General features: G+C 56.0%; 1 protein-coding gene across 2 annotated transcripts in view; it reads right to left on the bottom strand.

The window, feature by feature from the left end:
• The window catches only part of GRAP (GRB2 related adaptor protein), a 38243-nt gene extending 12137 nt beyond the window's left edge, over window positions 1–26106 (bottom strand). The window contains exons 1-3 of one of the 2 annotated variants that reach the window (XM_034784582.1): window positions 25756–26106; window positions 17201–17298; window positions 12076–12198 (exon numbers count right to left, since the gene is read on the bottom strand). In XM_034784582.1, coding sequence (XP_034640473.1) covers window positions 12076–12198; window positions 17201–17298; window positions 25756–26079 — 545 coding nt within the window. In that variant the 5' untranslated portion in view covers window positions 26080–26106. The remainder of the gene's footprint in view (window positions 1–12075; window positions 12199–17200; window positions 17299–25755) is intronic. The other variant, XM_034784583.1, reaches the window with a different exon arrangement.
• Window positions 26107–27088: the final 982 nt, after the last annotated feature.

Raw genomic sequence — 27088 nt, 5'->3', positions numbered from 1 at the left:
CCTGCCCTTACTGAAGTCAATGGGAGTTTTACCCTTGGCTTCCATGGCTTCAGAGTTGGGCTAATGCTGACAGCTGTCAAAAATCTCAGGGACCGTGCCAACCAGGCTGGAGTTTGCTGATGCAATCAGAGTTGTCCTGGGCAGATCTCTCTGTGATGCTGAGAGGTGGTGTAGACTGTTTAGCCATCTTCCTGCCTGGCAGTGAAAAACATATGTGAATTGATCTCTGTGGGCCAGCTGTGAGATCTGCGCTCCTTTATTACCTACCAGGCACCATTTCCCTTCTTGAGCAACACAATTTTTTTTTAAAATGGGGGTAGATGATACAGGAGAGAACAAAACACCAGTGTAGTTCCTAGCAGCGTCTCCGCCAGACAGATGCCCAGCGGAGCTGTGCATAAATACCCCTAAAGAAATGACAGCAAAATACCATGTCCCACGGCAGGCTGAGACAGCGGCATGATGCAAAGCGTTTGGGAAGCATTGCAAGTGTCAATCCCAGCAGCTGCACACAGCTGCCTTGTGGAACAGGGCATTCTTGATATCCTGGTGTGGTCTGCCAGTGTCATTCAGGGGGCATGCGGCTCTCTATAGGGAAATAAAAAGACAGTATCCCTGCCCCAAGAAGTGAATCATCTAAATCAGACACAGCACACACAGCCAGGGCAGAGACTAAACAAAGGAGGGGGTGTGTGTGGATCTGGGAAAGGCTGGGGGAGAGCATGTAATGAGCATATTATATTTTAATGCCTGCAACCCAGGTCAGTTCCTGTTATGTTTTCAGCTCCTATAGTAATATAATTAATTGTTAGGTGCTGACAATATGCATGTCACAAACCAGACAGCCCCAGCCCCAAAGATCTTGCAGTTTATGTCTACGAGTCGCCAGGGAGACAGGATGCCCTGGGGAAGCCAGGACTATGGTTTGTTTGTTATTAATATCATTGCTGTGAGGGATGTGAGCGAATGGAGGGCAGGCTGGAACGGCGAACGTGTTCCCGGCGGTGTGGATCAGAGGGGGGCCAGATGCAGAGGAAGTTGTGGGAGAGCTGGAGGAAATGGGGAATTGATATTGGTGAATAAAGGAAATGTGTGTGGGGGAGTGATGTGATAAGAGATTGTGTTGGGAGATGTAGGGTGAAGCCTCACTTGATTTAAATTGGCTGGCTCCATTGAAGTCCACCTCCATTGAGCTACACCAGCCGAGGAGCTGGCCCATAAGATGCAGGGGGAGAGAACACTGCTGTGAGGACTGAATCTTGAGGTTCCTCGTGAGTGCAGGGATCTGCCTGCATGACTCAGATTGCAAGGTAGAGACCAACTTTTGAACTTGCCTATCCCCACACTAGCACAGTTAGAAACCTCAAACTTATCTTGATCTGTAGCTCTCTCGAGATCTAACCATCAGGCCAGTTTTGACGTAAATCAATTTGGAAGTTTTAAAATGATAAAAATTTAAAGTTTACATTTGATATGTTTCCATCCCAGGGAACTCATGAACATCGGCACCCACAAAATGAATGAAGACAGAAATCTTAAACTTGTCTGGGTTTTCACTGATAGAACAACCCCTCAAGCATTTTTTTCACATTACATTAAAAAAAATAACAGAAAAAACCCTGATTTGTTTGCTATCATGAATTTTCCCTTTTTGTTTTCTTACTAATTTTGTTGTGGGTGTCTGCTCTGAGTTGATTACTGGAAAGTTAAACAGGGAGGGGGAGTTGTATAATGCCGTGTGTGTGCTAATTAAGAAATAATTGAAAAGGAGAACAGTGATTAAAAAGTTGCAACATAACTAAAGCTGCTAGGCCTTTACCTCATGGCCGAGTCCTACCTGAGTGAGAACAATGAAGGGCTCCCTTCAAGCTCCCCCTTCAGGGGAGACCCTGGCTGGCACGCTGCTCCATGCCAGGCTGCCATGAAATACAGATCCCTCCCCACAGTCACTCGCTTTGCACTGGGCCCTGGGGCAGGGAAAGCAAACCAGCTCCGTTGTCCCCAGGCAGTGGGACTCTTCAGGGAGGAGGAGCAGAGAGATGACAGATGTTGGGGCGGGTCTGATCCTTTCCCACTCCACTCATACCCCCATGGTCCTACGGACACCTTCTGTTCCAGCACCTGCTGGGTGGCTGGTCCCCTCTGCCGGGAGGCTGGAGCATCCAGTGACCTCTCGAATATCTCGTGTTCTCTGGAATATCCGTTTGACTTCTTCTTGCTTTCCCTCCTGGCCATCTTCTCTGGGTAGGGAAGCTGGTGAGGGTCACCAAACCTTGAGCATCTCCTCTTGCTTCTCAGTGATGCTCCCAAAATAGTAACATTGCAGAATTCCAATCGCTCGGACGGGGAATCCAGGCAAAGAGCCAGCAGCGGGCGGCGAGGGATTCCCCGTCAGAGAGGGGCAGGTCTTGTAGCACCGGGTGCTTTTGGTGGACCTGACACTGCAAGTCACCCCATGGATTTCCAGGGGAGCTAGTCAACCTACGGGAGGGTGACCCAACCCGGCTCCATGGATTTCTGATTCTCGTCTCATGTCAATTTTACGCTGATGCCCCTCCATTGTCTTGGATGGAGTTATTCCTGATTTACCCCAGAGGGAGAGGAGAGTCAGGTTCAGTGACTGCAGACTAGCTGGGATCCCAGCCATTGAATTTGGTTCACCCAGGGGCGGCTCTATGTATTTTGCCGCCCCAAGCACGGCAGTCAGGCAGCCTTCGGCGGCATGCCTGCGGGAGGTCCACCGGTCCCGTGCCTTTGGCGTCCCCGCCGCCGAATTGCCGGCGAAACCATGGGACCAGCGGACCTCCTGCAGCTTGACTGCCACCCTCACGGCGACCGGCAGGCCGCCCCCCGCGGCTTGCCGCCCCAGGCATGCGCTTGGTGCGCTGGTGCCTGGAGCCGCCCCTGGGTTCACCGTGGATATTTGCTGCCTGGCAGAGAATCAGAGAAGGTCAGGCTGAATTCCGAGAGAGGAGCTCTCTCCACCCATGGCGGATGATGGACAACCCCGATAGACGTTTCATGGACACTTGATGGCGTTTGAGTCTGGGTAGGCACAGGGAGGGGCAAGGTGAGTCAGTGGCACGAGTGGGAACGCAGCCCATGTTCTCAGGTATATAATAGGACAGGTGCCAAATGCAGACCTTTGCTCCGATCCTTTGTTAATTGGAGTCCCTGGGCCATTAGCCTGCTGACTGGGTCTCCCTCCTTTCTGGATAGATGGTCAGTGGTGAGTTCGGTACTCCTTGCTTTTGAGAAGCGCATCCCTGTTGGCCTAAAGCCCTGAGCTAAATGGTGCCGGGAGCTCGTCATGAATGCGCAATCGTCACTATAATACTGTAACACATTAGCAGTGCTGAGGTGGCTTTGGGCGAGCCTTACCCAGAATGCACGCAGAGCTGATCTCAGTGTTTTGTTAGCTACCTGGCTGGCTTTCCACCGCCATGTCACCGCCACCGTCACCTCTATGTCAGCAGCGCTCCCCCTAGATTTCAGCGGGGGTCGTGCAGGCATGTTCTGAAAAACCCTTGGGCCCATAGTAAATTAGAAAAGCCCCCGGGCCGGGGTGGTGAAGCCCGAGGCTGGTTTAGCCGGGGGCAGATCTGGGGAAATGAAGAATCTGCTAGAAAGGCAGCGATTCCAACAAGGGGCCAGGCTGTTAAAAGAGAGAATCCCGAGTCTTTTCTTCCTGGTCCTAATTTCCCCAAACGCCTTTTTAGCAATTCCTAAAATTAAACCGTAAACCCCGATCCTCCCACTGGATTAGGATGGGCAGACCCCTGCCCCCAGGGCAGGTTCAGATTGCCGGATCAGGGCCGCATTAGGCATGGCCGTTCCTTGGAAAGTCAGTTGCGTCCCAGGGACGGAGGCTCGTTTGAATGAACTCAGCTAGAACGCAGACTGAGAGACTCTTCCGAGGAGCAGGCGTGTGCTGAATGTGCAGAGGGGAAGCTGGGTTGATTCTTGCTGCTGTGTTTGCTACATGAGAGTGGAATGCATCAAACTAATTAGTGAATTCTCTCCCACGGAGCAGCTTCCACCGTGTGCTCTGCATGTTACAGCAGGAGAGATTAAACCAGCCGGACCGGCTGCCCAGTTAGCTAATAGGGAGCTTTTCCTGTGGCCAGGTTGATGGGAACTGTGCTCTAGTTTCTTTCTAGCAGGAGAGCTCAGTGGACTCCTTGGGGGTCTCCCTTGGGGTGGACTTTCACACATGATTGCATTGTTCAATACTAATCCTTAGCACTGATGTAGCATTTGGCTGGAGCTCTCAAGCTGCTGTACGAAGGAGGAGAAAGTATCATTCTCCCCATTTTACAGATGGGGAAACTGAGGCACAGGGAAGGGCAGGGCTGGCTGTGTTCACGACAAGCCCTGGAGCCCCTCGGCAATTAGTCCGCTGGCTGGGTCTCCGTCATTTGTGGGTAGACGGTCAGTGGTGAATTCTGTGCTTCTTGTTTTAGGGAAACCTCTCTGTTGGCCTAAAGCATTTGTAAGAGCTTTTGCAAAATAAAAATGGAAAAGCAAAACCAGCAGGGAAGTTGGCACCGGGCTGTCTTTTTGTTCTGTGTTTGTACAGCACCGAGCGCAGTGGGGTCCTGATCTGTGACCGAGGCTCCTAGACTCTGCCATAAATAATAAAAATAAAAATAGGACCTTGGCTTATGAGACCAGCTGTAGGAATGGCTGGCTGCAGCTCTATGGCCTGCGCTATACGAGGGGTCGCTCTGGTCCTTTCTGGCCTGGAAATCTAAGAATCCACGAATCCATCTTCCAGTCGGAGGTACAAGAGAATTCCCCTTGGTTGCAACGGGCTCCCCCTGTTACTTTCCCTGCCGCCAGTGCCTGCAACTGAGCATTAATGCCGGAGTAAGTCATCCGCCTTATCACTCCGATCTCGAAAGCGACAAGCAGAGCAGCTGCAAAATCAGGCATTCGGTTGGCGCTCTCTCCCCGCAAACCCTGCCTCAGGAGGGGGGTTTGTTGATCCCTCACTGGGGCGCCTTCCTTCCAGAACAGCCACATGGTTCAAATACTTTCAGGCCGTTCAGCTGGACTAAGGTTTGCTGGAGAGCGGAGCCAGCTGCATGGAACTGGCTCCTCCGGCTTGGGGGCCTCCAGTGGCCGGCTGGCATGTGACCGAACAGCAAAATCAGCTCCCGCGATAGCAAAACAACAATCCCCACGGGAGGGAGCGGTTTGGAGCCGGCACTTACAACGCTTTACAAAGGCACCGCTGACAAGCTGCTTTGCCAAATGATTTACTGGGCCTGGTTTTTCCCACCCTGTGCTTTGGTGCCCCCAGTAGGAAACGTGCGGGCAAACCTCAGTGCACGAGGCAGGGGCAGGGCTGTGCTTTTGCAAAATCAGCGGCGGTGCGGCCTAGTGACCTGGAAGACCTGGCTTCAGTTCCTCGCTCTGCCACTGGCCTACGCAGTGAGCTTGGGCAAGACTTGGCCCCCCCGCCGTGTCTCAGTTTCCCCATCTGTAAAATGGGGAGAACGAGACTGCGCTCCTTTGTGAGGTAGCTGGAGATTTACCGATGAGCAGTGCGAGGTCAGAGCTAGGGATTATTGTTATTAAAATGGCTCAACCTAAAATTCACGTGTGAAGTGTCCCCACGAAGGCAACACAGCTTGTAGTATAGGGCAGGCTTCGAAAATCTCTGCATGCTCCTTATAATGGACATGGACGAGCCGTTCCCCCAGACTCCATCCCTGGGGCGGCTGAGCTGTCACAGGCTCCTGTCTGATGGCCATTGGTCAGTGACTCTTCTTTGTAATGCCAAAGCTTCCCCTGGGATTTCCGATCACAGCAGCAGGTGCTGGCAAAGGAGATGCGTCCCCGACAGCTGGGATCCAAAGCGAGCTTGCCAGGGGGAACCGGAGCCGGCCAAACACTGGCTGTGGCAACAGAGCAAAGAGATGATTCACCCCACAGCAATGAGGCTGCGATGGGGGTTCCACAAGCTCCCTTGGGCGTCTGGTCAATATGCTTCAGGCATGAATAAGGATGTGGGTAAGAGAGGGACCACGGGCCAGGGCACAGAACCCCGACCTATGGGGCAGGACACCTGGCCTGGGGGTCCCGATTTTGCGTGACCTTGGGCAAGTCCCTTCCTAGCTGTTTCCCTTCCCACCTGCTGTCTGCTTAGACAGTAAATGACATGGGCTGCACCGTGTTTCATCCAGTCGAGAATCAAACAGTGGGTTCGGGGAGAGGGCGAAGAAGGGAAGTTAACAAAGCACTTGGGGGCTAAACTTTCCACTGACTCCTCTGGGCTTTGGATCAGGCCCCCAGTGTGTGACCAGGACACTCCCCCGGGCTGAGATCTGGGATCCTCACAAGCAGCTTCACCACATGAAGTCCCGCCCTGTCGGGGCGGGACTGAGCCTGCCTCAGCCGGACGTCACTCCAGGTGTGTTTTACAAACAGGACCAACGTTCGGTTAAAAGGGGCTGAAATCAGCATGCGGGAGCCAGAACTTGCCCAGGAACCGGCCCTAGCCTTTGGAACTCACTGCCACAAGAGATGAGAACGGCCACAGCCCTCACCACTGTGGAAGGGGATGCCAAACTCCTTTCTGACATCCCCGCCGCCAAGCACAATGCAAGCAAACAAACAAAAACCCTGTCAACTGATCCCGCTCTTTCTCCTGCAGGCTGGGAAGGCAGAAAGAAAGAGGTTAGAATCATGGAAATTGGACCGTCGATTGCTGTTATTTCTCCATTGAAATATTTACAGGGCACTGAGGGACTGTGGTGGTAGCGTCCAGATAAAGAGATAGACAATGGGTATGTCTAGGGATGGTCGGATCACTGCGACGTTCATTCCCCTTCCATCCCATCTTACTGGGAAATGGATCCAAACATTTATGCTCCTGTGAAACTGACATCCCAAGACAGACGGAGGAAGAGAGGGGGTTGGAGAAGGGGCAAGGGCAGGGCCGGTGCTTCCATTTAGGAGACTTAGGCGGTAGCCTAGGGCGCTAGGATTTTGGGGGCGGCAATTCGGCGGCGGGGGGGTCCTTCCGTGCTCCAGGTCTTCGGTGGCAATTCTGTGGCGGGTCCTTCACTCGCTCCAGGATCTGCCGCCGAAGTGCCCTGAAGACCGGGAGCGCAGAAGGACCCCCCCACCGCAGAATTGCCGACGACGACCGGGAGCGTGGAAGGACCCCCGCCTAGGGCGCCAAAAACCCTGGCGCCGCTCCTGGGCAAGGGCCCTTGCAAAGATCTGCTTTCTTCTGCTCCCTCGCTTGCACGTGCAGCCCAGGCAGGTTTGCAGAGCTGGGCTGGTGCTGTAGTTAATACCAGCACCACAGCGCCCTGGGAGCAATTGCTTTCATTACCAGCAAGAGCCTCCTTAAACGCTTAATTAAAGATCCGCGGCGGGAGACACTGCCTGGCTGGAAAGCACCCAGATCGGCCTGGTGAACGGCCAAGCCAGGATGAACAGCGAGCTGAGAGCCGAGTGGTCCATGAACTGGGGTTTGGGAGACAGGGCGTTTCGCTGTACCTTACGCTGGAAGGAGCAGAGACTCTTATTATGTGTTGTTTGTACAGCACCCAGCACCCTGGGGCTCTGGGCTGACTGGAACTGTCATTTTCAAGGCTGACAGGCCCAGGGGCAGCTTCATCCTCTGGAGATGTTTGCACAGCCATTGCACGTCTGAGCCTGGAGTGACGGGCAAGGCATGCAGGGTGACTGACTTTGTCTGAGCCTGGAGTGACGGGCAAGGCATGCAGGGTGACTGACTTTGTCTGAGCCTGGAGTGACGGGCAAGGCATGCAGGGTGACTGACTTTCTCCCGGGATTGGTGCGCAGTTCCTTTGCTGCCGCTGCCCCTTGCTAGGCGTGCTATCAGCGCCCTGCTCTGGGAGCTACCGGCTGGCAGCTCCCGCACAGCTGCCTGGCATGGTTCGAGCTGGCACACGGAGCTGTGTTGGTGCAGAGATAAGATCGGATCACGTGTGGCAGATGGTTTTGTACCCCCCCTGCCAGTGCCGGGGTGTGCGTGGGAGGATCTGGGGCTGAGGGAAGGCCTGCAGCGAGGGAGGGGATAGGTTTGCAGAGCAAAAAATAAGCACACTGAAACCGAGGGCTGGGCCAGCCGGCGTGAGATCAAGTGAGAAGCAGCCCACACCTTCCCTCTGAGCAGGAACTGATCTGTCCCCTGGAGTCCTGGCTCCCAGTCCTCTGCTCCTACCACTCAGCCACACTGCTTAGTTGTGAGACAGTCCCGTCCCCCCGTCTCCCTGCAGGGGATGTTGTACAGCCCCCCGCCCACCACAGGGCCTCAGCCCACAGGAGAGCAACAGCTGAACTGGTTTAAATCTGGCTAAGATCCAGTGCAGTAGGGCACCTGCTCCCCCCGGGTGCTGGCCAGAGCCCCCAAGGGGAGGAGGGTATCACTGAACTCCAGTGACACAAGAAACTCTCTGCTCCCTGCTCTTGGGCCAATGAGGGGCTGAGACGCAGAGGCGATGGAGGAGCGCCACCATGTGGCTCCTCTCAGCCACCGCAAGCAGCTGAGCTGGCTGGCTCTGGAGTGGGGGAAGGGAAGGCTCTCTGTAAGGAGCCAGAAAGCCAGAGTCTGGTTTCAGTGGGCCTGTCGGTCATGTGAGAAGAAGCCGGGGTGCTTTCCCCACCAGCTGTCCCGCCCGGTGTGGCTCGGGCAGGGTGACAGCCCTCATGCTGCAGGGCACAGGGACAGGAAGAATTCTTCTCCCCCCCGATCCTACCACGTTGTGCAATGCGCTAGCTGCTGTGCTGTGTTACGGAGGTACGGGAAGCAGGATGCCACGGCACCTCTCTTCCGGTGAGATCAGGCAATCTCTGAGCCCTAGCCAGCTGCTCTCAAAGTGACAGGGCCCAGCACAGACACCAGAGGCCGGGCTAGCTTTGCCCGTGTGCCTGGGAGCCCACTGAAAGCAGCAGCATTGCATGGGAGACCAGAGGGCTGGGTAGCCCCCGAAATGAGTGCCTCTTTCTCCTGACCATGGTCCCAACCTGGAGCCCATCTTGGCTCATTTGGGAGCCACAAAGACCATGTTGCTGAGCAGCTCCGTGCATTAGGCTGAACAGGAGAGATTACAAAAAAACCACAGGGTGGGAAATGCAACAAGTGTAGGGGAATCACACACCAATACTCTGTGGGAGGCATAACACGGAGATGCTGAAATAGACCCAGAATGGGGAGGCGTTTGCTTTCTCTGTCATGTCCCCCACTAGCGGGGGCGTCTGCCTGCAGATCCCGGTAGTCTGCCCCAGGGCACAGCCCGATACCTACGTGGCACCAATCCCCACTTCCATGCAAGTGGGAATGAAGCCACCCACCCTGAACCCGCTCTGCCGGCACCATACGCAGCGGCCCGTCTGCTCAGCTCACCCCGGACACAGTACCCAAGGGCTCCAGACTCTGCACAAAGCCTCCTGGGGGATTGGCTCTCGCTCCCTCCATGCCAGTGATTTTGCCCAGGTGGCTACACTCCACTGAGACAATTTAAATAACATTTAAATGTAAATGAATGGAGATATCCTATCTCCTAGAACTGGAAGGGACCTTGAAAGGTCATCGAGTCCAGCCCCCTGCCTTCACTAGCAGGACCAATGCAATGGGGAGGCTCACGTGTGTGGGAACCTCCCCAGGAGCTGAGTTTAGACCCTGGAACTCACGGCCACATGAGCTAAGGATCACCACAGACGGCTGTTCCGAGCTAAATGCAACCCCCCTCTCTTCCTTCACATGCATCTGCAACTGCATAGACACCCAGCCAGCCCCATTGAGCCATACACAAACCAAGGTGCTTCTCCTACAGACCGGGCAGTCACAAACAGCTGGGATCCCTGGACCCTCAGCTTGGGGGGGGGTGGCGGGTGTGGGGATCCCGGAACCCCTACATGGTGTGTGTTGATCCCATCAGCTCAATTTCTGGGGCACTGGCATCCCCTCCTGTCCCATACCCTGCCCTGCAGCCTTGCTTGTGGCGTCAGAAGATCAGTGCCCGGCACTGAGGGTGCCTGGGTGCTGTTGTTTTGGGGCCCCATTACTCACACCTACAGCTTAAAGCCAGGTGCAGGTACCCAGGCCAAAGTGCCTCAGTGCATCAGCCATCAGGTGCTCGATCAGCCACTCTCCAAGGGGGGGCAAACAACGTGAAGATGGGCACAGGAACGCACCATCGGCCCAACAGGAACCAGAGCGGGCCGGCCCCTTGTTCTATTCCTGGCTCCCACGAGCCAGGCCTCCCTCTCTGCCCTGGAGCGCATCGCTTGGCCGCTCTGTGCCGCAGCTTCTCCACCGCGCACCATGGCCATGACGCTGCCTGTCTCCCAGGAGGAGCTGGGAGACCAGGTCAGCCCTCTCCAGTGCTCGGCTGAAATCGAAGTAATTCATGCTAACGCAGGATGTTTGTCAAGCGTCAGCGAGTAGTTAGTACAGGCTACAGTCAGTATACCAGGCTCACTCAATCACCACTGGGATGCAGCCACCTCTGGGGTGGGCTGCAGCAGTTGCTCGACGGTGCACAGCAACACTCCACAACCACTTAGCATAGGAAGCCACAAATAATACTGGGGCTGGGTGAAGCAGCAGGAGGGTGGAGTTTAAAGCCCTGGGGGAGCGGGGGGTTTAAAAGGAGGAAAATAGCCTTGCCCAGCATACCGGAAAGCAAATGTGACCTAAAAGGCTGGCGCGTGCCACCTTGAGACCACGTTGGCGTGCGTGGGACCCTGCAGGGCTAAGTCCCAGAGCAGAAGACCGTGAAGTGCAGCGAGCGCTGTCAGGAAACAACGGAGGAAACGCGAGTGCAGAATTTCTGCTCTTCGGCCGGGTTGGCCTCTGTTCAAAATTCAAGGCACTCGCTGCCAGTTCCAAGGAGCCGTGGGCAGGGAAAAACCCTCTCCCTGCTCCCAGGGGTGCGAGGTTAGTGAGCGGCCTGTCAGGCAAACTCAGGCCATAACCCGACATGGTACAGGCTACGTGGCCTTGGCGATGCTAGACTGTGCAATGAGTTGGTGAAGACGGGCAGACAAGACACCTTCAAATGCCAGCCTAGACGTAGCCACATCGGGTTTCGTAAATTGTATGGAGGGCCAGTTAGGGGAGAGGGTCGTGGCCTGGCCCCCACCTCCTATCTGCCCCCCCCCGGGACTCGATTGCTGTTATTTCTCCATTGAAATATTTACAGGGCACTGAGGGACTGTGGTGGTAGCGTCCAGATAAAGAGATAGACAATGGGTATGTCTAGGGATGGACGGGTCACTGCGGAGTTCATTCCCCTTCCTTCCCTGACGACCCCTCTGGGACCCCTGCCCCATCCACACACACCCTGCTCCCTGGCCCCTGGCCCCCGCCGCCCCATCCAACCCCTCCTCTCATTCCTGACGGCCCCCCTGGAACCCCTGCCCCATCCAACCACCCCTTCTCCTTGTCCCCTGACTGCCCCCGGAACCCCTGCCCCTGATTGCCCCCTGCCGTCCCATCCAACCCCCTCTCCTTCCTTACTGCCCCCCGGGACCCCTGCCCCCATTCAACCCCCTGTTTCCCCCCCGACCACCATCCACACCCCCTGACCACCACCCCAAACTCCCCTGTCCTCTATCCAACCCCCCCACTCCCTGCCCCCTTACCGCTCTACCTGGAGCACCGGTGGCTGGCGGTGCTACAGCCACGCCGCCCCGCTGGAGCCCGGCCACGTCGCCGCCGCCACTGTGCAGCACAGAGACCGGGTCAGGCCGGGCTCTGCAGCTGCGCTGCTCCAGGAGCTCACAGCCCCGCCGCCCAGAGCCCTGCGGCGGAGCGAGCGAGCTGAGGCTGCAGGGGAGGGGAGACAGCAGGGGAGGCTCGGGGGCTAGCCTCCCGGGCCAGGAGCCCAGGGGCCGGGCAGAACAGTCCCGCGGGCTGGATATGGCCCACGGGCTGTACTTTGCCCGCCCCCGAACTAGTGTTCCCAGGTGCAAACTATTGCTCTACTATTCAATCAGCGGCTTCATGTCCAACCCAGCAGGGATCCTGCCAGGGTGCTGGCTGCGGGCCTGAGCCGTGCGCATCAGAGGAAGGAACCAGCAACTTACTTTACGGAGATGGAGAATTCTCCCGGGGCGCTCTCGCTCTCGCGGATCAGGAAAGCTCCCAAGTGCTTGCGTTTTAAGAGCATTTCTTCGGCCAGATGCCTGGAGATCCTGCCCGCGTACCACCTGGAGGGGGGCACACAAAGAACTGGAGCTGAGCAGGAGATGGCAGGTCTGTGACCCCCCCCACAAACCAGCAACAAAATGGACCAGACCCAGATGGGGCAGGAAGGTGTGAGATGATGCTGGGCATTAGGTTACATTGAAGAGGGGGCCTCTGGCTGGACTGTGCAGAAAGATTTTAATGCCAGCTCGTTAGCCTTCCTGCATAGCCCAGGTCAGAGATCCGGCCCCATTGACTCCCACATGGAGCCCAATAATTGGGGAACAGAGGCAGCCGACATGGTCATGCAGCAGCTCGGTGGCAGAGCTCGGATTAGCATCCAGGTCTCCTGCGTTGCCGTTCAGTGCCCTACCCACTAGACCAGGCTGCCCCTCGGAGTCCTAGAGCTCAGGCACCTGCCGGAGCCTTGGCCACAAGCTAGTGTGGAGGCATTGCTCTAAAACGCAGCCCTCCAGAGACAAGAAGGGTCGAATGGGACAAGGACGCTAAACAACCTTCTTTCGCCCCAGAGAGGATCTCTGACTCTGTTCAACGGTCCCTGAAATGCAGCCACCTCTGGGGTGGAACACAGCCCTGTGTGGGATGGGCAGTGCAGGTGCGCGTCTCTGGTTGAAATGGTGGGGAAGATGTTAGAGCGGGGCGTGGGTAAAATGATCCCAATCTGTTCCCTTTTGTGTAAGCCTCGCAAATCTATAATTACAGCCCTTCCACCTCCGCTGCACCGTGACAATGGCCTTCCGACGCACGGGTGCTGGTTTGTAGCATCCTGGCCACAGCAGCAGCAGCTTCCCCGTTGCTATTTGTGCAGCACACAGCCCCGTTCACCCCATTGTTTATATCTTCAGCTTGTGGTTAGCAGGACTCGAGCCTGGCCAGTGCTGGTGCCTGGCATTGCAGGGCCAGCTGACCTGCAGGGCCGTGACGCTGGCTTGTCTGGCGGGGAGGGGGCACAGGAAGAGGGTGGACAATTAAACAGAGACGGCTTGGCTGTGTCATCCGGCTACCCCTGGCAGGAGCACGGGGTGTGTCTTAGGTTGGATTCCACCTAGAGGGAGGAGACCGTGCGGAGGACAGCGAACGACCGAGCGCAGGACGACCGCAAAGGATGTTGCCGTCACGGGGACAACTTAGGGTGGAGTCCAACATCTTGCTCGGCACAGAGCGCAGTGGGGAAAATGGGCTGCTTCGTGGGCCACTCGGCAGAAAAGACTCAGAGGATCTGTCCACGCTGCACCCTACACTCGGGTTCTGACTCTGGTGTGAGCCCAAGCCCCCCTTCCATCCACGTGCAAATCAGGCTGATTTGGGTCCAACTGTGATTTGGGGCCAAGCCCTGTTAGTGTGCAGTGTGGACGCAGCTCAAGCTGCAGGCCCAAGTCAGGTCTGTGCAGTGCAGTTAGCACGGCAGTGAGACCCGGGACCAGCAACTGTAAATCCAGGTTTCCAGTGCAGGGTGGACACTCAAGCCCGGGCTTGGAAACAGTGAGCCCCACAAGCCTGGGTCCCCTGGTGGAAGGGCAGCAACCCCCCGCCCCCATTCTCCAACCAGGGCCCTGTTTCTCCTGCCGCTCCCCCGCTTAGATCCTGCTCCCTGGTGTGTCAGGGCGGAGACGGGGTGTCTGGGGATCGATCAAATCAGAAGGAGAGAAGGGGGAGCTTGTAGCAGAGGAGGGGGGAGCCCCTTTGAGCCTCTGCCCCTAGCAGGGGGGTGCGAGGGCTGTGCATGCTGAGGGGACGGATCTGTTGTCCCTGAGGCTCTAAAGAACAGAGCTAAGCCATCCTGAAGGGACGGGCTGAGCTGGGGAGAGCGCAGGGGAAGCTGGGGTGGGATCGGTGGGGAGGGAAGCAGCGGGTATGCCCGGGAGGGGACCCTATGGAGCAGCGAGCAGGGACGAGAAGGCGTCCCTAGCTGGGAGAGGAGATGGGGCAGCGTACGGGGAAGGGGCACCACCCCGTGCTATTAGCTTTAAACCCAAGCGTGGCTTGAGCCCTCACTGTGGAGACGCGACAGCCGCCGACAGCACCTGGGATGATGGGAACTCTGGCGATTTTGACAGGCAAATGTGCTGCTCACCAGTTAGTTTCACTTCTCTTTATGGTCTGTTCCACTCCCCGGCTCTGGGGCTAAAATGGTCTCTGAGGTTGGGGCTGCAGACGCTGCGGAGGGGGTTAGATCTAGACAAAAGCCTTTGTCCCACGGAATGAAAATAACTCCCCGTCTAAGGGGACGTGGCTGTTGGGCCTCGGGTTTGCAAATCCTGTGTTTGCTCAGTTTTTTAACCAGGCCTAGAACGGGGCGTCCCTGCGACTCAAGCAATAGGGAGAGAATCAGGATGGAGAGAGCAAGAACCCACATAAACCCACCCCTCCCTGGGCAGGCCAGGCTCCGGCTGGAGGCACTGGTGACCCACTGCCATTGGCTGGCCGGGCCCTTTTGATTTTATCATGTCGTGCCACAGCACCTGACCATTGACCATGTCCGGCCTGGACCTCATCACTGAAACTCACACGCGAAATCCCTACGCCCATCATGGGATGTGGGGGAGGAGGACACGGGGACGTCGCAGAGGAGGGGAAGGCCTGGCTGCCTGGCAAGTCATCTTGCCATCTCAGCTGGTTACCACCCTGCCCGCTGCCCGGCCAGAGACCGGGAAACTCAGCCACAGAGAGAGGCAGGGCCAGGGGCTGATTGCTTCCTGCATGAAACACCCCCATTGGCCTCAGCACCGCCGGGGCGGCCCCTACCAATGGGAGTTAGGCACCCAGTGAGGATCTGGGCCCCAGCTCAGAGAGAGAGTCAGTGTCCGAGCTGGGGTTGGGCCCCTGAGTCCAGACCCCTGCGCTCAGGCCAATAGGCCGTGCCCGAGAAGAGACAGATGGAGACTCCCGTGTTTCAGCAGGCGCCGGGGTGCCCCCAGAGCTAACGCTGAGCCTGCCGAGTGGCCCTGGGCTGGCATTACTGAGAGGCATAGCGTCTTCTCTCTTTCCCTGGCTCCAGCACATGACTCCCCCTCTCCTCCCCGCAGGGGGAACGCACCGAGGAGTCGCGGCCCTCTGACCCCAGGATGCAAGGAGAGAAGCGTGATCCGGGGCGCAGAGTTGTTTGCTGTTCCCGATCCTGGTCCAGTCTGATCCTGGCTGCTACACCCAGGCCAGGCCCAAGTGGCGCCGCTGCCCAGCCCAGCCTGGCGTCGTCTGAGAGCCAGAGAGAACCGCAAGGTCCTGTGTGTGGGGCGGGTCCCCCAGACCCTCTTATTCCCCTCCCCCTTTATGTTCATCCCAGCATAACCCCTGGCTCTGCCGCAGCACGGGAGCTGGGGCGGGGAGTGGATTGGGTGCCTCGGCTGCTGCCGGATCCTGGTGATTTTGCAAGGCTGCGATCGTGCTCCCGGCTGAGAAAGACGAGCTGTGCAAGCCGGCTGTGCAGAAACACCGACAGCCCCAGCCACATCCTGTCACTCATCTCCCACGCTGAGCTCTGCGCCCTCTCCTTTCCTGTGGCGGCTGCTTTATCTGGGTGGCACATCCCCCAGGGTCGGCAGTGCAGGGGCGGGAGTGGTTCTGCGGGCCACTGTGCATGTTGGGGTTGCAGGCGGCCACCCCGTCTGGGCAGCGTTGCACAGTTTGGGGAGCACTCCTTCAGCGCCTCGGTTCCTCTTGCCCCTTGTCACTCGTGAACATCCCTGCACATGAGTGCTGGTGGGCTGGGAAAACCCCTGGGGTCATGGGCGGACAGGGCGCCAAGAATAGCCTTCCCGATTCCTTTACAGCGTTACAGACCTCCAATCGGGGCGGAACCGACGCCCTGTGACTCAGGTGCCCAATCTCACGCCTCAGATGAGGACAAACCGATAGTGGGACAATACCCGAGGCCGACATGCACTGGGGTCAGTTGTTGATGGTGCAAGAGGGAGTCACTAGTACAGGTGTGAAAAGCAAAGCCGGGCACAAGCGACTTGCAAACAGAAAAAGGGGCTTAATGCTTCAGACTTGGCCGGATCGGCTGAACAGTTTAGAGGAAACATCCTCTGGGCCAGACCCCAACTGATCAGTGCTCACACCTGGGTAGTGGGGGGCAAAGGTGCCTGATGCCAGGATGCAAGGAGAGAAGCGTGATCTGGCTGACCCTTGTCCCCGCAGGGGCACAGAGTTGTTTGCTTTTCCCGATCCTGGTCCTGCCCTGAGTCCCAGCAACTGCCAGGGGCTTAATTAGCCCCAAGCACAAATTAGAGTAGCCACAAGGTTGCTGTAGTTTGTGCCAGTGGAGAAGAGCTTCCAAGGAGCTGCTCTATTGGCCAGAATCGCCAGGATACCCCTTAACTAGCCTCTTAGAGCAGCTTTCAACCCTCTTTGTGGTGCTGGAGCCGTGCGAAGGGCCGTGGATTTCTGGGCTAGTAGGAAGGTGGTGTAAGATGCGGTCGCATTAGTGAGCGTTGTGTGCCACTGGCGAACGAGTGTTACCTGCCATTCTGCCAGCGTCCTGGGAAGGGAAACCTCGGTGCCAGGGGATGGGTTCTGGAATCTTTGTGCCAAAGGTGGCACCTCGCTTGACAGGTGACTTTTAGAAGGACAGACCCTCAAAAATACTTCACCTTTAATATAATGTGTTTTCCAACCACAGATCACATCAACGCTTGATAACCGAGAGTGTCATTAACCCTGGATTAACATGGGGTGCGGGGAAGCTGAAGCGCAAAAACGTAAGTGAACAGCTCGGTCCATGCCTCAGTTTCCCCTTCTGTGAAATGGGGCTCATGAGTTATTTTACAGGCTTGGCGGGTCACAGCTGCCAATGTGCTTTGAGACCCTCTGAAGGAAGAGGCCTTGCACAGAAGTACCAAGCCCTATTGCTCGTTATTTCGGGGGAGGGGGGGAAATACGGTCATTTCATTTCGTGCTCAACTGCTACCTTCTGAAGCGGGGTTGGCTGCCTGGTGGCCCAGGGCAGGCCTGCTTTGAACCCTCCCAGGCCTGTGCGAGGTGGAAGCTCAGGAAGGTACTTACGGGTGTGGCTTGACTTTGATGTAATTCTTCGGGATGAATCCTTCTGAGCCGTACAGCTCGGCTTTATACCAGTTCTGGTCGTCTTCCATATTCAGGATCTAAGGACACAAGGGAAGAGAACGTGCTTTTGAAACGTTGATCTCACTCTGAGCTATTTCAAACAGAGAAAACGACTGTGACCTCCCAGGGCTGCCTGCTCCAGGAATCGAACGGGGCAGGATTGGAGCCAGCCCACAACGGAAAATTTTTTTCATAGGAAAAATGAGGTTTTGTGGAAAACAATATTTTTTGTTTCTTGCAACGATAATTTAATGAGGTTGTTTGTTTGTTGGCTGTGCCTGTCTTTAAAACAGGCTTGATCCAAGTTCTGGGGCTGAAATCCCCTGGACTTTGCCACATTCCAAATCCAGATCCCAATTTTGCCAATCACGTCAATTGCTAGGTCTATGGCTGATGAACTCAAACAGCAATTTCTGTGCTGCTGCCCAGGCAGAAACAAACAGGAGGGAACATTATGGCAGCTGTGAGCATCGATTTGGGATTTCTAGGAAGCCTGTGCAAATTGCACACCGGCCCTTTAATATCCCTCCTGTCTTGTTTTTCTTTCTTTACAGGAACTCGGTGTTATTCAATGGAGCGCCTCCTGCAGGGCAGGAAAACCCTCGGTGGACAAGTGGGATGTTTAAAGGGCCAAGACAACAGGTGTGGCCCTGGGGTCACAAGTTGCCAGTGCAGCAAAGTTTGGATACTCCTGCAAGAGACAAGCACAGGTGCCCATGGGGTCCAGCTGTTCTATGCCAACAGCTCACGTGACAGACAATATCTTACATGGGCATCTAAAGAAAGATAAATAGATCCATAGAGGGACAGACAGATGTGGCGTTAATCTGGGCAGCTCTATTTTAACCAAAAGGAAATGTCCCCATATAAATAGAAGGGCTGATGCCCAGTTCAGCTTTCACAATGTTTTCCAGTACTCCTACGCAATGGGGAGCTCTGTTCAGTGCAGCTGTGCAAACAGGATTTGAAACTGTTCACATCACACTGGGCACGAACCTGCTGCTGCTCAGATCGGCTTGACCCTGGGCGCCAGGTTTGTATAATTTTTGGTGGTGCCCAGAATGGGTCCAAGCAGAGCTGGGGGCAAACGCCCTGGGCCCTGCGCTTTGGGGGGGTCCTGCATTTCAGGGGGACGCGGGGTCCAGGGCGGCCTGGGAGGTTAGCTGGGAGCCTGGCGCCGGCAGCAGTGACCGACCGAGCCCCAGCCCGCTCCGCCACGCCCTGCCCCGCCAGTTCCCGGTGTCGCTTGGGGGAGGGGGCGGAAGCTGGAAAGAGGCGGGGCGGGGGCTTGGGGAAGGGGTGGAATGGGAGCGGAGCAGGGGCAGGAAGAGGCGGCGTGGGACGGAGTGGACTGAGGCCTGGTCACTTGCTGCTGCCGGATCCAGACCCCTGCTAAGCCCCCAGGCTTCCCTGGACTCCGTGTCCCCCTGAAGCGCGGGCCTCCCCGGTCCGTCCTATGGACGGGACGGCTCTGAAAATCTAAGCCCAAACATTGGTGGAGCCGGACCCACATTCCTGAATATTGGTGGAGCAGGGGCATCACAGGCCCATATAACTCGCCGCCTATGGGCTTGCCGTATCTTCAAGGCCATGGGAAAGAAGACGGGTGTGAGCCCGGGACCCTGCTTGAGAAGACGCGGGAGAGGGGAGTGCTGGCTGGAGCCAAGCCCTGAGCAGCTAGGTACTGTGCAAACATCACTTACATGGCTGCCCCAAGGCACTAGCTCTGGGCTCCCTCCCCACCCATGGACGTCTGCTGATGCACGTCAACCTTGACTTGTAGCCCCCTGCCATTGCACTCCTGGGTTCCCTCCCCACGCAAGCAGCTCCTGACCCACTGCCCCCTTGCCATCCCCACACGGAGCTCCGCTGCCCGGACCCGCAACCCCCCTGCTAGCTTAGACAGTGCTCTTCCCAGAACAGAGTCTGCCCTGGGTCATGCTGAGCTGTAGCAATCTGAGTGGTGGTTTTGGTATTGATGACAACCTGCATTTGCACCCGCGACCTGCACCGTGTCTGCATGCTGGACTCGAGAGGCGAATGGGCATTTTAAACAGCACCGCGCTGAACAAACACAAACCAGGCTTTACCTCCAAAGCAAAGCAACCCCCCAACCCTGCCGGCAGCGCTCAGACCTGCGGAGGGGGGCCAGGCCCGAAGGCGGATGCTGGGGTCTCTGGGAACAGACCCGGGGCTCCAGAAACGCTTCTGTGCAAGGCAAAGGGGTCAGGACCTGGGGGGAGCCTAGTACAACCAAAGCTGTGCCTGAGCAAATGGACCGGGCTGACCCCCTGTGGGTGGGACGAGAAGCTGAGATTGGCCTTAACACCGTGAGATTTTAAACATCCTGAATGTGGGGCTCTTTGCCTTTGCCTGCTGGTGTTTGTGCTCTTGGCACTCACGTTTTCAGCCTTTTCTCAGCAGCCACGAGGGCTAGACACATTCTGGGTTTGTTCTTTCAAATGCAAGTTGAGATTCTCATGTGCTCCCCTGACTCCGGGAGCTGGGGCTTTAAGAAAACCACCACGTATCGCGAGACTTGTGATCCAGGCACAAGACATGGCAATGCTGAGGAGGGCACTTTCCTGTGGCATGTTTTCTATTGCTTTTTCCTGCCTTGTTGTAACTGGGAATTCCCCTATGGCCCTCAGGAGCCGATTCAGGAGACTTGCCGACCATGGGAATCACAGAATCATAGAGATGTCGGGCTGGAAGGGACCTTGAGAGGTCATCTAGACCAGCACCCTGCATTAAGGCAGGACCAAGCAAACCTAGACCAGCCCTGACAGGGGTTTGTTCAACCTGCTCTTAAAAACCACCAGTGGTCCTATAACCTCCCTTGGAAACCTATTCCAGAGCTTAACTACCCTGAGAGTGAGAAAGTTTCTCCTACTAACCTAAATCCCCTTTGCGGCAGAGTAAGCCCATTCCTTCTTATCCTACCGTCAGTGGACATATTCCCGTCCTCTTTAACGGCCCTTAACATATCTGAAGACTTTTATCGGGTCCCCCCCTCAGTCTGCTTTTCTCCAGATGAAACATGCCCAGTTTTTTTTAACCTTTCCCCAGAGATCAGGTTTTGCGAGGGGCGACTGTCTCCTTCTCCCGGGAGAGGGTGGCCCTCTACGCCCGACACCAGCAGCCAGAAACATTGGGTTGAGTCTCAGCTGCATTGACAGTGCCCTGGTGGATTCTGGGACAGGGAACTGCTTTAGCAACGGCGGAGGAATCCCGCTCTGTCTGGCTGAATTCGTTTTTTTGAGTCTGGATCCATGGGTGGGGCAAGAGGGGAAGAGGGGAATTTCCACTCTGGACTCTGATTCATGCATCCCTTCTAAGAATGAGGCGTCGGGCTCAGAGTCCAGAGCTACCAGGGGCAGAGCCTATTTCACTGCCATGGGGCTTTCAAAGAAATCGCGTCAATGGGGAAATTCCACCCTTCTCATCGGGGCGACGGGGCCAGGTGGCTCGCTCATTGCTGAAGCTGGGGAGCTCTCCAGGCAGGGGCTGCAGCCGGCTCAGCCCTTTTGCACACTTCCTCGTGAATTGAGCGCTCGTGCACGTGAGACGCTCGTGACAGCACTGGCTTGAACCAAACATTACGCTTACCGATGGCTCTGCCAATACCCCAGCCCCTGCCGTCCCGAGCCTGGGCTGCCGGTGCCCCTCAGTCCTGATCTGGCATGAACCGGCTGGTACAGTGATGAGCTCTCCTGGCATCAGCAATGGGGACGGTTTGGGGGCTTTGTGCAAATGGAGGAGGCTGGGATCTGTCGGACTCCTGTTCCCATCTGACCTCCTCCGGCCTTTGAACCTGAGTCTCTAGAAGGGAAAGGCTGGTGCAGTCACACTCCCGCCCCCGCCCACCAGACTGAGCCCCAATCACTGGGCTCGTAGCAGGCTGAGTTTCCTTGGGCCTCTTCCCCTCCGTCAGGATTGTCTCAACCCAGCCACACAGGAGAGAACAGGATGGGAATTGGCGTCTGAAGTTATTCCCCGGCCAGCCAGAGGGGGCGCTGCGGAGCAGCACCCCCAGCCCTCCCCAGGGCTCCAGTGTTGCATAGCAGGGGAAGTCCCTGTGTGTAGCAAAGCAATGGAAAGCTCTTGCCTTGCACGAGGTGGGCAGAGTTCCTGTCACAGCCCAGTGGGGTGGAAAAGGACACCGCTCCCCACCCTGAAACCAGACCAGGCTGTGTCTTTCCAACCGGGTGAGGGCTTGACGGAGCAACGTGTGTCTGCAAAAGCCAGCAAAGCGGCCATCTGCTTCTCCAGCAGTGCCCGGGCCCCTCTGCTGTCCTCTCCCGGCCCGGCCCAACGAGAGCCGAGTCACATCTTAAATGCCGGCTAGCAAACGCGCTGGCTGGCTAATGGCTTGGCCACCATGTCAGACACCCAATTCCCTAGGGACCATGGACGGCCCTGAGCTGGCTGCTGAGTGTTGTGAGGGATGGAGGGTTATGTGGTTACTGCCAGGCGGTGCCCTGGGTTTGAAGGGAGACACTGATGGAATTGCAGCTGGTACCACAACCTACTTCCTCCCCGGACCAGCTGCCAGGTCCTCAGCGGGGTCTCTGCTCTCTAGAGTTGCCCAGGAACAGCCGGGGTGGTAGCAGGGCAGATCTGAGGGGCATCAGCAGGGCTGCCTGGGGAACCAGGGCTGGAACGGCAGGGGAGGCAGAGGAATGTGCCACAGCTGCGAGGCCCCATGCCGACGCATGTGAGCGGCCGTTAGTCCCGTGAGCAACCCCCTGGGCTCTGCGGGGCCACCCAGGTGAGCAAGGACTGCCAGACGCTCGCAGTGAGTTCTCCAGGCGTTTCTTTGCAGCTCAGAGGCAGGCAGACCCCAGGTGCGCAGGGAACAGCTCCCAAACTGGTCTCCTCTGCTTAGCCCAAGGCAGGCTCTGGCCTCCCCTCCTGCCTTTGGGCCCCTGCCTCATGGCTGATGGGACTGAGGGGTCAGCCAGGAGCTCAACAGGCCTAGGGCCAGAGGAGACCAGTGACAGCCCAGCCGAGGCAGCGTCTGCTCTGTGCTCCTGTTGCACAGCGGCTCCCAGCTGACTTAGCAACAGCCGAACGCGTGGAGCTGGCAGGCGGTTGCTTTGTTATTTCCTGTACTGACAGTCGCCCCGCGCTGGTGCTACCCTCCCAGCTATCTCCCACCTGCTCCCCCAGCCAGAGACAGGCCCTTGGCTGCATGGCTCCATCCATAAGTGACTCTGGAGAACGCTGGATGCGGAACAGGCAAAGCACCTGGGCTGACGCCAAACGACATTGGTACAAGGGGTTTCCTTCCCACACGTGGGTTTGTGCTTCAGGCACGTACCCAGAGACCTTGGTTCTATTCCTGCCTCTCTGCAGCCCGGGTAACCTTGGGCCGAACGCTCCCTGCTGCTGCTTCTTCCTTGGTGAAATGGGGATAATGCCCCCGAAGGATAAATCCAGGCTGGGCCCTGTGCAGATACCTGAGTCTGCAAAGACCCCACAGACAGGGTTAGTATCGGGCAGGTGGGGAACCGCCGCATGGAGAGAAGAAGCAACTTGTCCAGCATCACCCAGGAAACGTGGAGCCTCGCTGGGATTTGAACTTCTGAGTCCCCTTCTACTACCTGACCCACCAGCCCATCTCTTTAGGGCAGTGGCGCTGTCACCGCAAACTGCTGCTGTTAATCTCATCCACACAGGGCACACAGAGAGGCTATTGGATGGTACGAGCGCTGCCTGGTTTTTATTGCCACAGGTCTGAGATGGCGGCATTGCTTGCCAGGGGCGGAGCAGTGAGCCAGGTTTGCAGGTTATCCTGAGCAAGAGGCAGTCGTTTTCGTCAGCACCCTACCCCTTTCTATTTGATCGGTGCTGCTCTTGGAAAATCCGGGGGAACAAACCAAACAATGGATTGTGGGTGCAAAATTACATCTGCAAAAAAGAGGGCTAAGCTGACAATCAATTATCTATCTATCTATCTATCTATTCCCAGACACTCCCTCTATCTATCTATCTGTCTATCCATCTATCTATCTATCTATTCCCAGACACTCCATCTATCTATTTGTCTATCTATCTGTCTATCCATCTATCTATCTATCTATTCCCAGACACTCCATCTATCTATCCATCTATCCCCATTCATATCTAGCTCGCTAGCTGTGTTTATATCTCACTCATCACCGTGATAGCTACCCCTATAAACTCAGACCAGCCCATCCATGCCATGTCTCCAGAGACATTATGTGATGTAGGCCGTGCAAATGTTGTTATGGCCATGATTTCGGCATGCTGGCATGATTCAGGACCGATCGAGCTCGGTGTGGGCCCCATTATTTATCACATAATAATTTGACATTTGCAAATGGTACTTTAACAGAACCGGTGCCAACTCTGGCATACAAAGTGCCTGGAAATATCACCACGGTATATGGAGAATTTTGCAAGCCCAAGCCTGGGGAAGAAAGACCTTTGGCTGCTCCTACAAACTTTCTTCTTAAACAGTAAGTCAGAGCTCTACTGAGATCAAAATGTTGGGGCCGTGTATTAATTCAGATCTAAAGCACAGGAGTAAATAAGTGTTCAGGCGAATCAAATATCTCTTAAGAGATTTACTGCTCCTGTTTGTATTCCAGGTGTGTCTAGCAGCCCCAACTGAGATCTGTGACAGAAATCATAGAGCTGTCGGGCTATAAGGGACCTTAAGAGCTCATCCAGTCCAGCCCCCTGCACTGAATCAGGACCAAGTAAACCCAGACCATCCCTGACCGGTGTTTGTCCAGCCTGTGCTTAAAAACCTCCAGTGACAGGGATTCCACAACCTCCCTACAGAACCAACTCCAGAGCTCAACTCTCCTTAGAAAGTTTCTGCTGATATCCATCCTAGATCTCCCTTGTGGTGAACTTAGCTGATTCCTGATTGTCCTATCCTCGGCGCACACGGAGAACCCTTGATTACCATCCCCTTTATGACAACCTTTTACATAGTTTTCAACTATCAGCCCCCCCTTCTCTTCTCTAGACAAATGCCCAATTCATTCAATCTTTCCTTTCCAATTTGTCCACATCTTTCCTAAAGTGTGGCACCCAAAATTGGACAGCGTAGTCCAGCTGCAGTCTCACTAGTGCCAAGCAAAGCCAGACAATTACAGCCTGTGTCTTACATACGACGCTCCTGTCAACACACCCCAAAATGACATTTGCCTCTTTTGCCACAGCATCACAATGTTGACTCATGTTCCATTTGGGATTCCTTATAACCCCAGGTTCTTTGGAGCAGTACTACAACCTAGCCAGCGAGTCCCCATTTTGTAGCTGCGCATTTGATGTGTCCTTCCTCAGTGTAGTCCTTTGCACTTGTCTCTATTGACTTTCATCTTGCTGAATTCAGGCTGGCTCGCCAAGGTATCAAGATTGTTTTGAATTCGAATCCTTTCCTCAAAGTGCTTGCAACCCCTCCCAGCTTGGTGTCATCCACCAATTTCAGAAGTGTACATTCTAGTCCATCCCCCAAGTCATTAATGAAAATATTGACTAGTACCAGGGCCATACAGACCCCCCCATGGGACCCCCACTTGGCACATCCTCCCAGTTTGACAGTGAACCACTCACAACTACTGACTGGTTTCTCAACAGCTGCACACCCACCTTATAGTCATTTCACCTAGACCCCATTGCCCTAGTTTGTCGTTTGCGATTGGAGGCCCACACGTAAGAGACGGTTTCTGCCTAGAAGAGTTTACAGTAAAAACAAAGGGAGGGAGAAAGGAACTGAGGCCCAGAGAGATGGAGTGGTTTGCCCCTGGTTACAGGGGGAGTCCGCCACAGAGCTTGCAACTGAACCCACAACTACAGGGTCCTACTCCCGTGTCTAGACTGCAAGCCCATCCTCTTTGTCTCAGTCTCACTTTACACAGAGGAGCTCAGCTGTGTCGCATGACGCCTCCTTCCAAGCTATCTGCTCTTTGCAGTCAGCCCTCTGCCAGGCCAGCTCTCTTTACAGATGTCCCGGGGATCCCCCTCAACCCACAGACACCCCCCCCGAACGCTGCACGGGCAGACCCCTCTGTCCTCTCCCCAGTAAAGTCCCCAGGCAGTTCGGCCATGGACATCAGTGCAGCTAGGATCGGTAGTGGCAAGCAATGCCTCCTAGTCCTCCCAGCCCTTCGGGGTGGTTGGGAGCCAGGCCATGAAAGGAACAAGCCAGTCCACACCACGGACGCTAGTAGCTTGGGCTGGACACTGCTTCTGCATCCTCCTGTGTCCTCAGGGCTTACCCGTCTCTCTGGGCCACCACATCTCAGGCACCGTCTAACCCCGCACCCAGCACGACCTCTCCCTGCTGGTGCAGCTGGTCTCAGGTGCTTTCTAGTTCCCTCCTCGGTCCAATCCCAGCTTCTGGGCCAGTGCATTTCAGAGGCATCCTAGAGCCTCATCTGCCCCCAGATCTCCCCACTCCCTAGCCGCGCCCCCGGGATCAGGAAGCCTGCAGTCCGTCAGGGGGCAGAGGGTACCTTCAGTGTGTCCCCCTTGCGAAAGGGCAGCTCGTCCTTCTCCGTCGCCTGGAAGCTGTACAAAGCCACAGACTCCATCCTGCACCAGAGCAGCCAGTCCCCCTTCGCTCCCTGGCTCGGCAGGGCTCCCGGCAGCGGTCCCCGTCTCTCACCCGCTGCACCTGCCCTCGCCGCCGGTGTGAGGCTGGGGCGTGAGGATGCAGCTGCAGAAGGGAGGGGCCAGGCTGGCCCAGAAAGACTTGGGGGCTGTTCCGAGCGACGCTCAGGAAGAGGCGATGAAGCCCTTGGCTTCCTGTTTCTCGGCTCGGGCTTGCAGGCAGGCATTGCTGCTTTGATTTTTTTGTTTTCTTGTGTTTGTTAGTTGAGTGAGAGATTCTTCCTGGTGAGAAATCAGGCAGGAAGCCACTTGGCTGTCGCTGGGCGGGCCAGGAAGGGATCCCGGCCTCTGGCGGGAAGGGGAGAAGTTACATGGAAACTGATGCCCCTGGAGATAGGGAGCTGGGGAAAATGTTCTGGGGAGGAGAGAATGGGGCTGGGAGTCACGCGCCTCAGAGTCTGACTTAAAGCCCATTGAATTCAAGGGAAAGATGCAATCTAATGTGATTGGGCACTGAAGCAGCTCAGAATGCACTACCTACGGGCCAGCCATTTGGCTGATCTGTGCCTCAGTTTACCGTTCTGTAAAATCGGGTGATAGCAATGAGCTACAGTCCCTTCAGGGAGGGTGGCTGCAAGTCTGTAAAGTGCTTTGAGATCCTCAGACGAAAGCTCTTAGAGATGGGCCGGGTGTTACCAACACAGGGTGACTGGGGCTTTAAGGGGAGATGGGCCCCACTCAGCTCCCCTGGTGAGGAAATCAGGTCAGTGACTCAATCAGGGAGAGGCCTGGGTAGAGGGATTGCAGTGTGAGCGCAAGGCTCCTGCAGGAACGATCCTGAGACACTGGGGGCTGGGAGCGGCCCGCTAAAGCAAGGAATTGATTTAAACTTTGTACACTGGGGATTTTGACTTTTCTTTTGACCTTTGATAGGAATCAGCCCAGACCCTAAGGATGGGTGTCGGGAACAGAGCAAAACCTGGGTTTGAAGTTGATTGAGGAACCCTGAAGAGAAGGAAACCTACAGCGGGCTGCTGCAGAGCCACCCCTGGCCATGAGGGGACGCTGTTGGAAGCGGTGAACGGTTTTACAGACCCACTGCAAAGCACGTTCAAGACAAGGGAAAGACTTAATGTTCTGAGAACATAAGCATCCAGCACCTTCTAGAAGAGAACTTGTTGGCAGCAGAACAAAACATCAATGTCTCACATACTGTGATGCGCAGCACGTTAGAAA

The sequence above is a fragment of the Trachemys scripta genome, chromosome 10 (genome assembly GCF_013100865.1).
Source record: "Trachemys scripta elegans isolate TJP31775 chromosome 10, CAS_Tse_1.0, whole genome shotgun sequence".
Classification (NCBI taxonomy): domain Eukaryota; kingdom Metazoa; phylum Chordata; order Testudines; family Emydidae; genus Trachemys; species Trachemys scripta.
The sequence above is the reverse complement of the archived record's forward strand: the minus strand, read 5'-3'. Positions and strand labels throughout refer to the sequence as shown.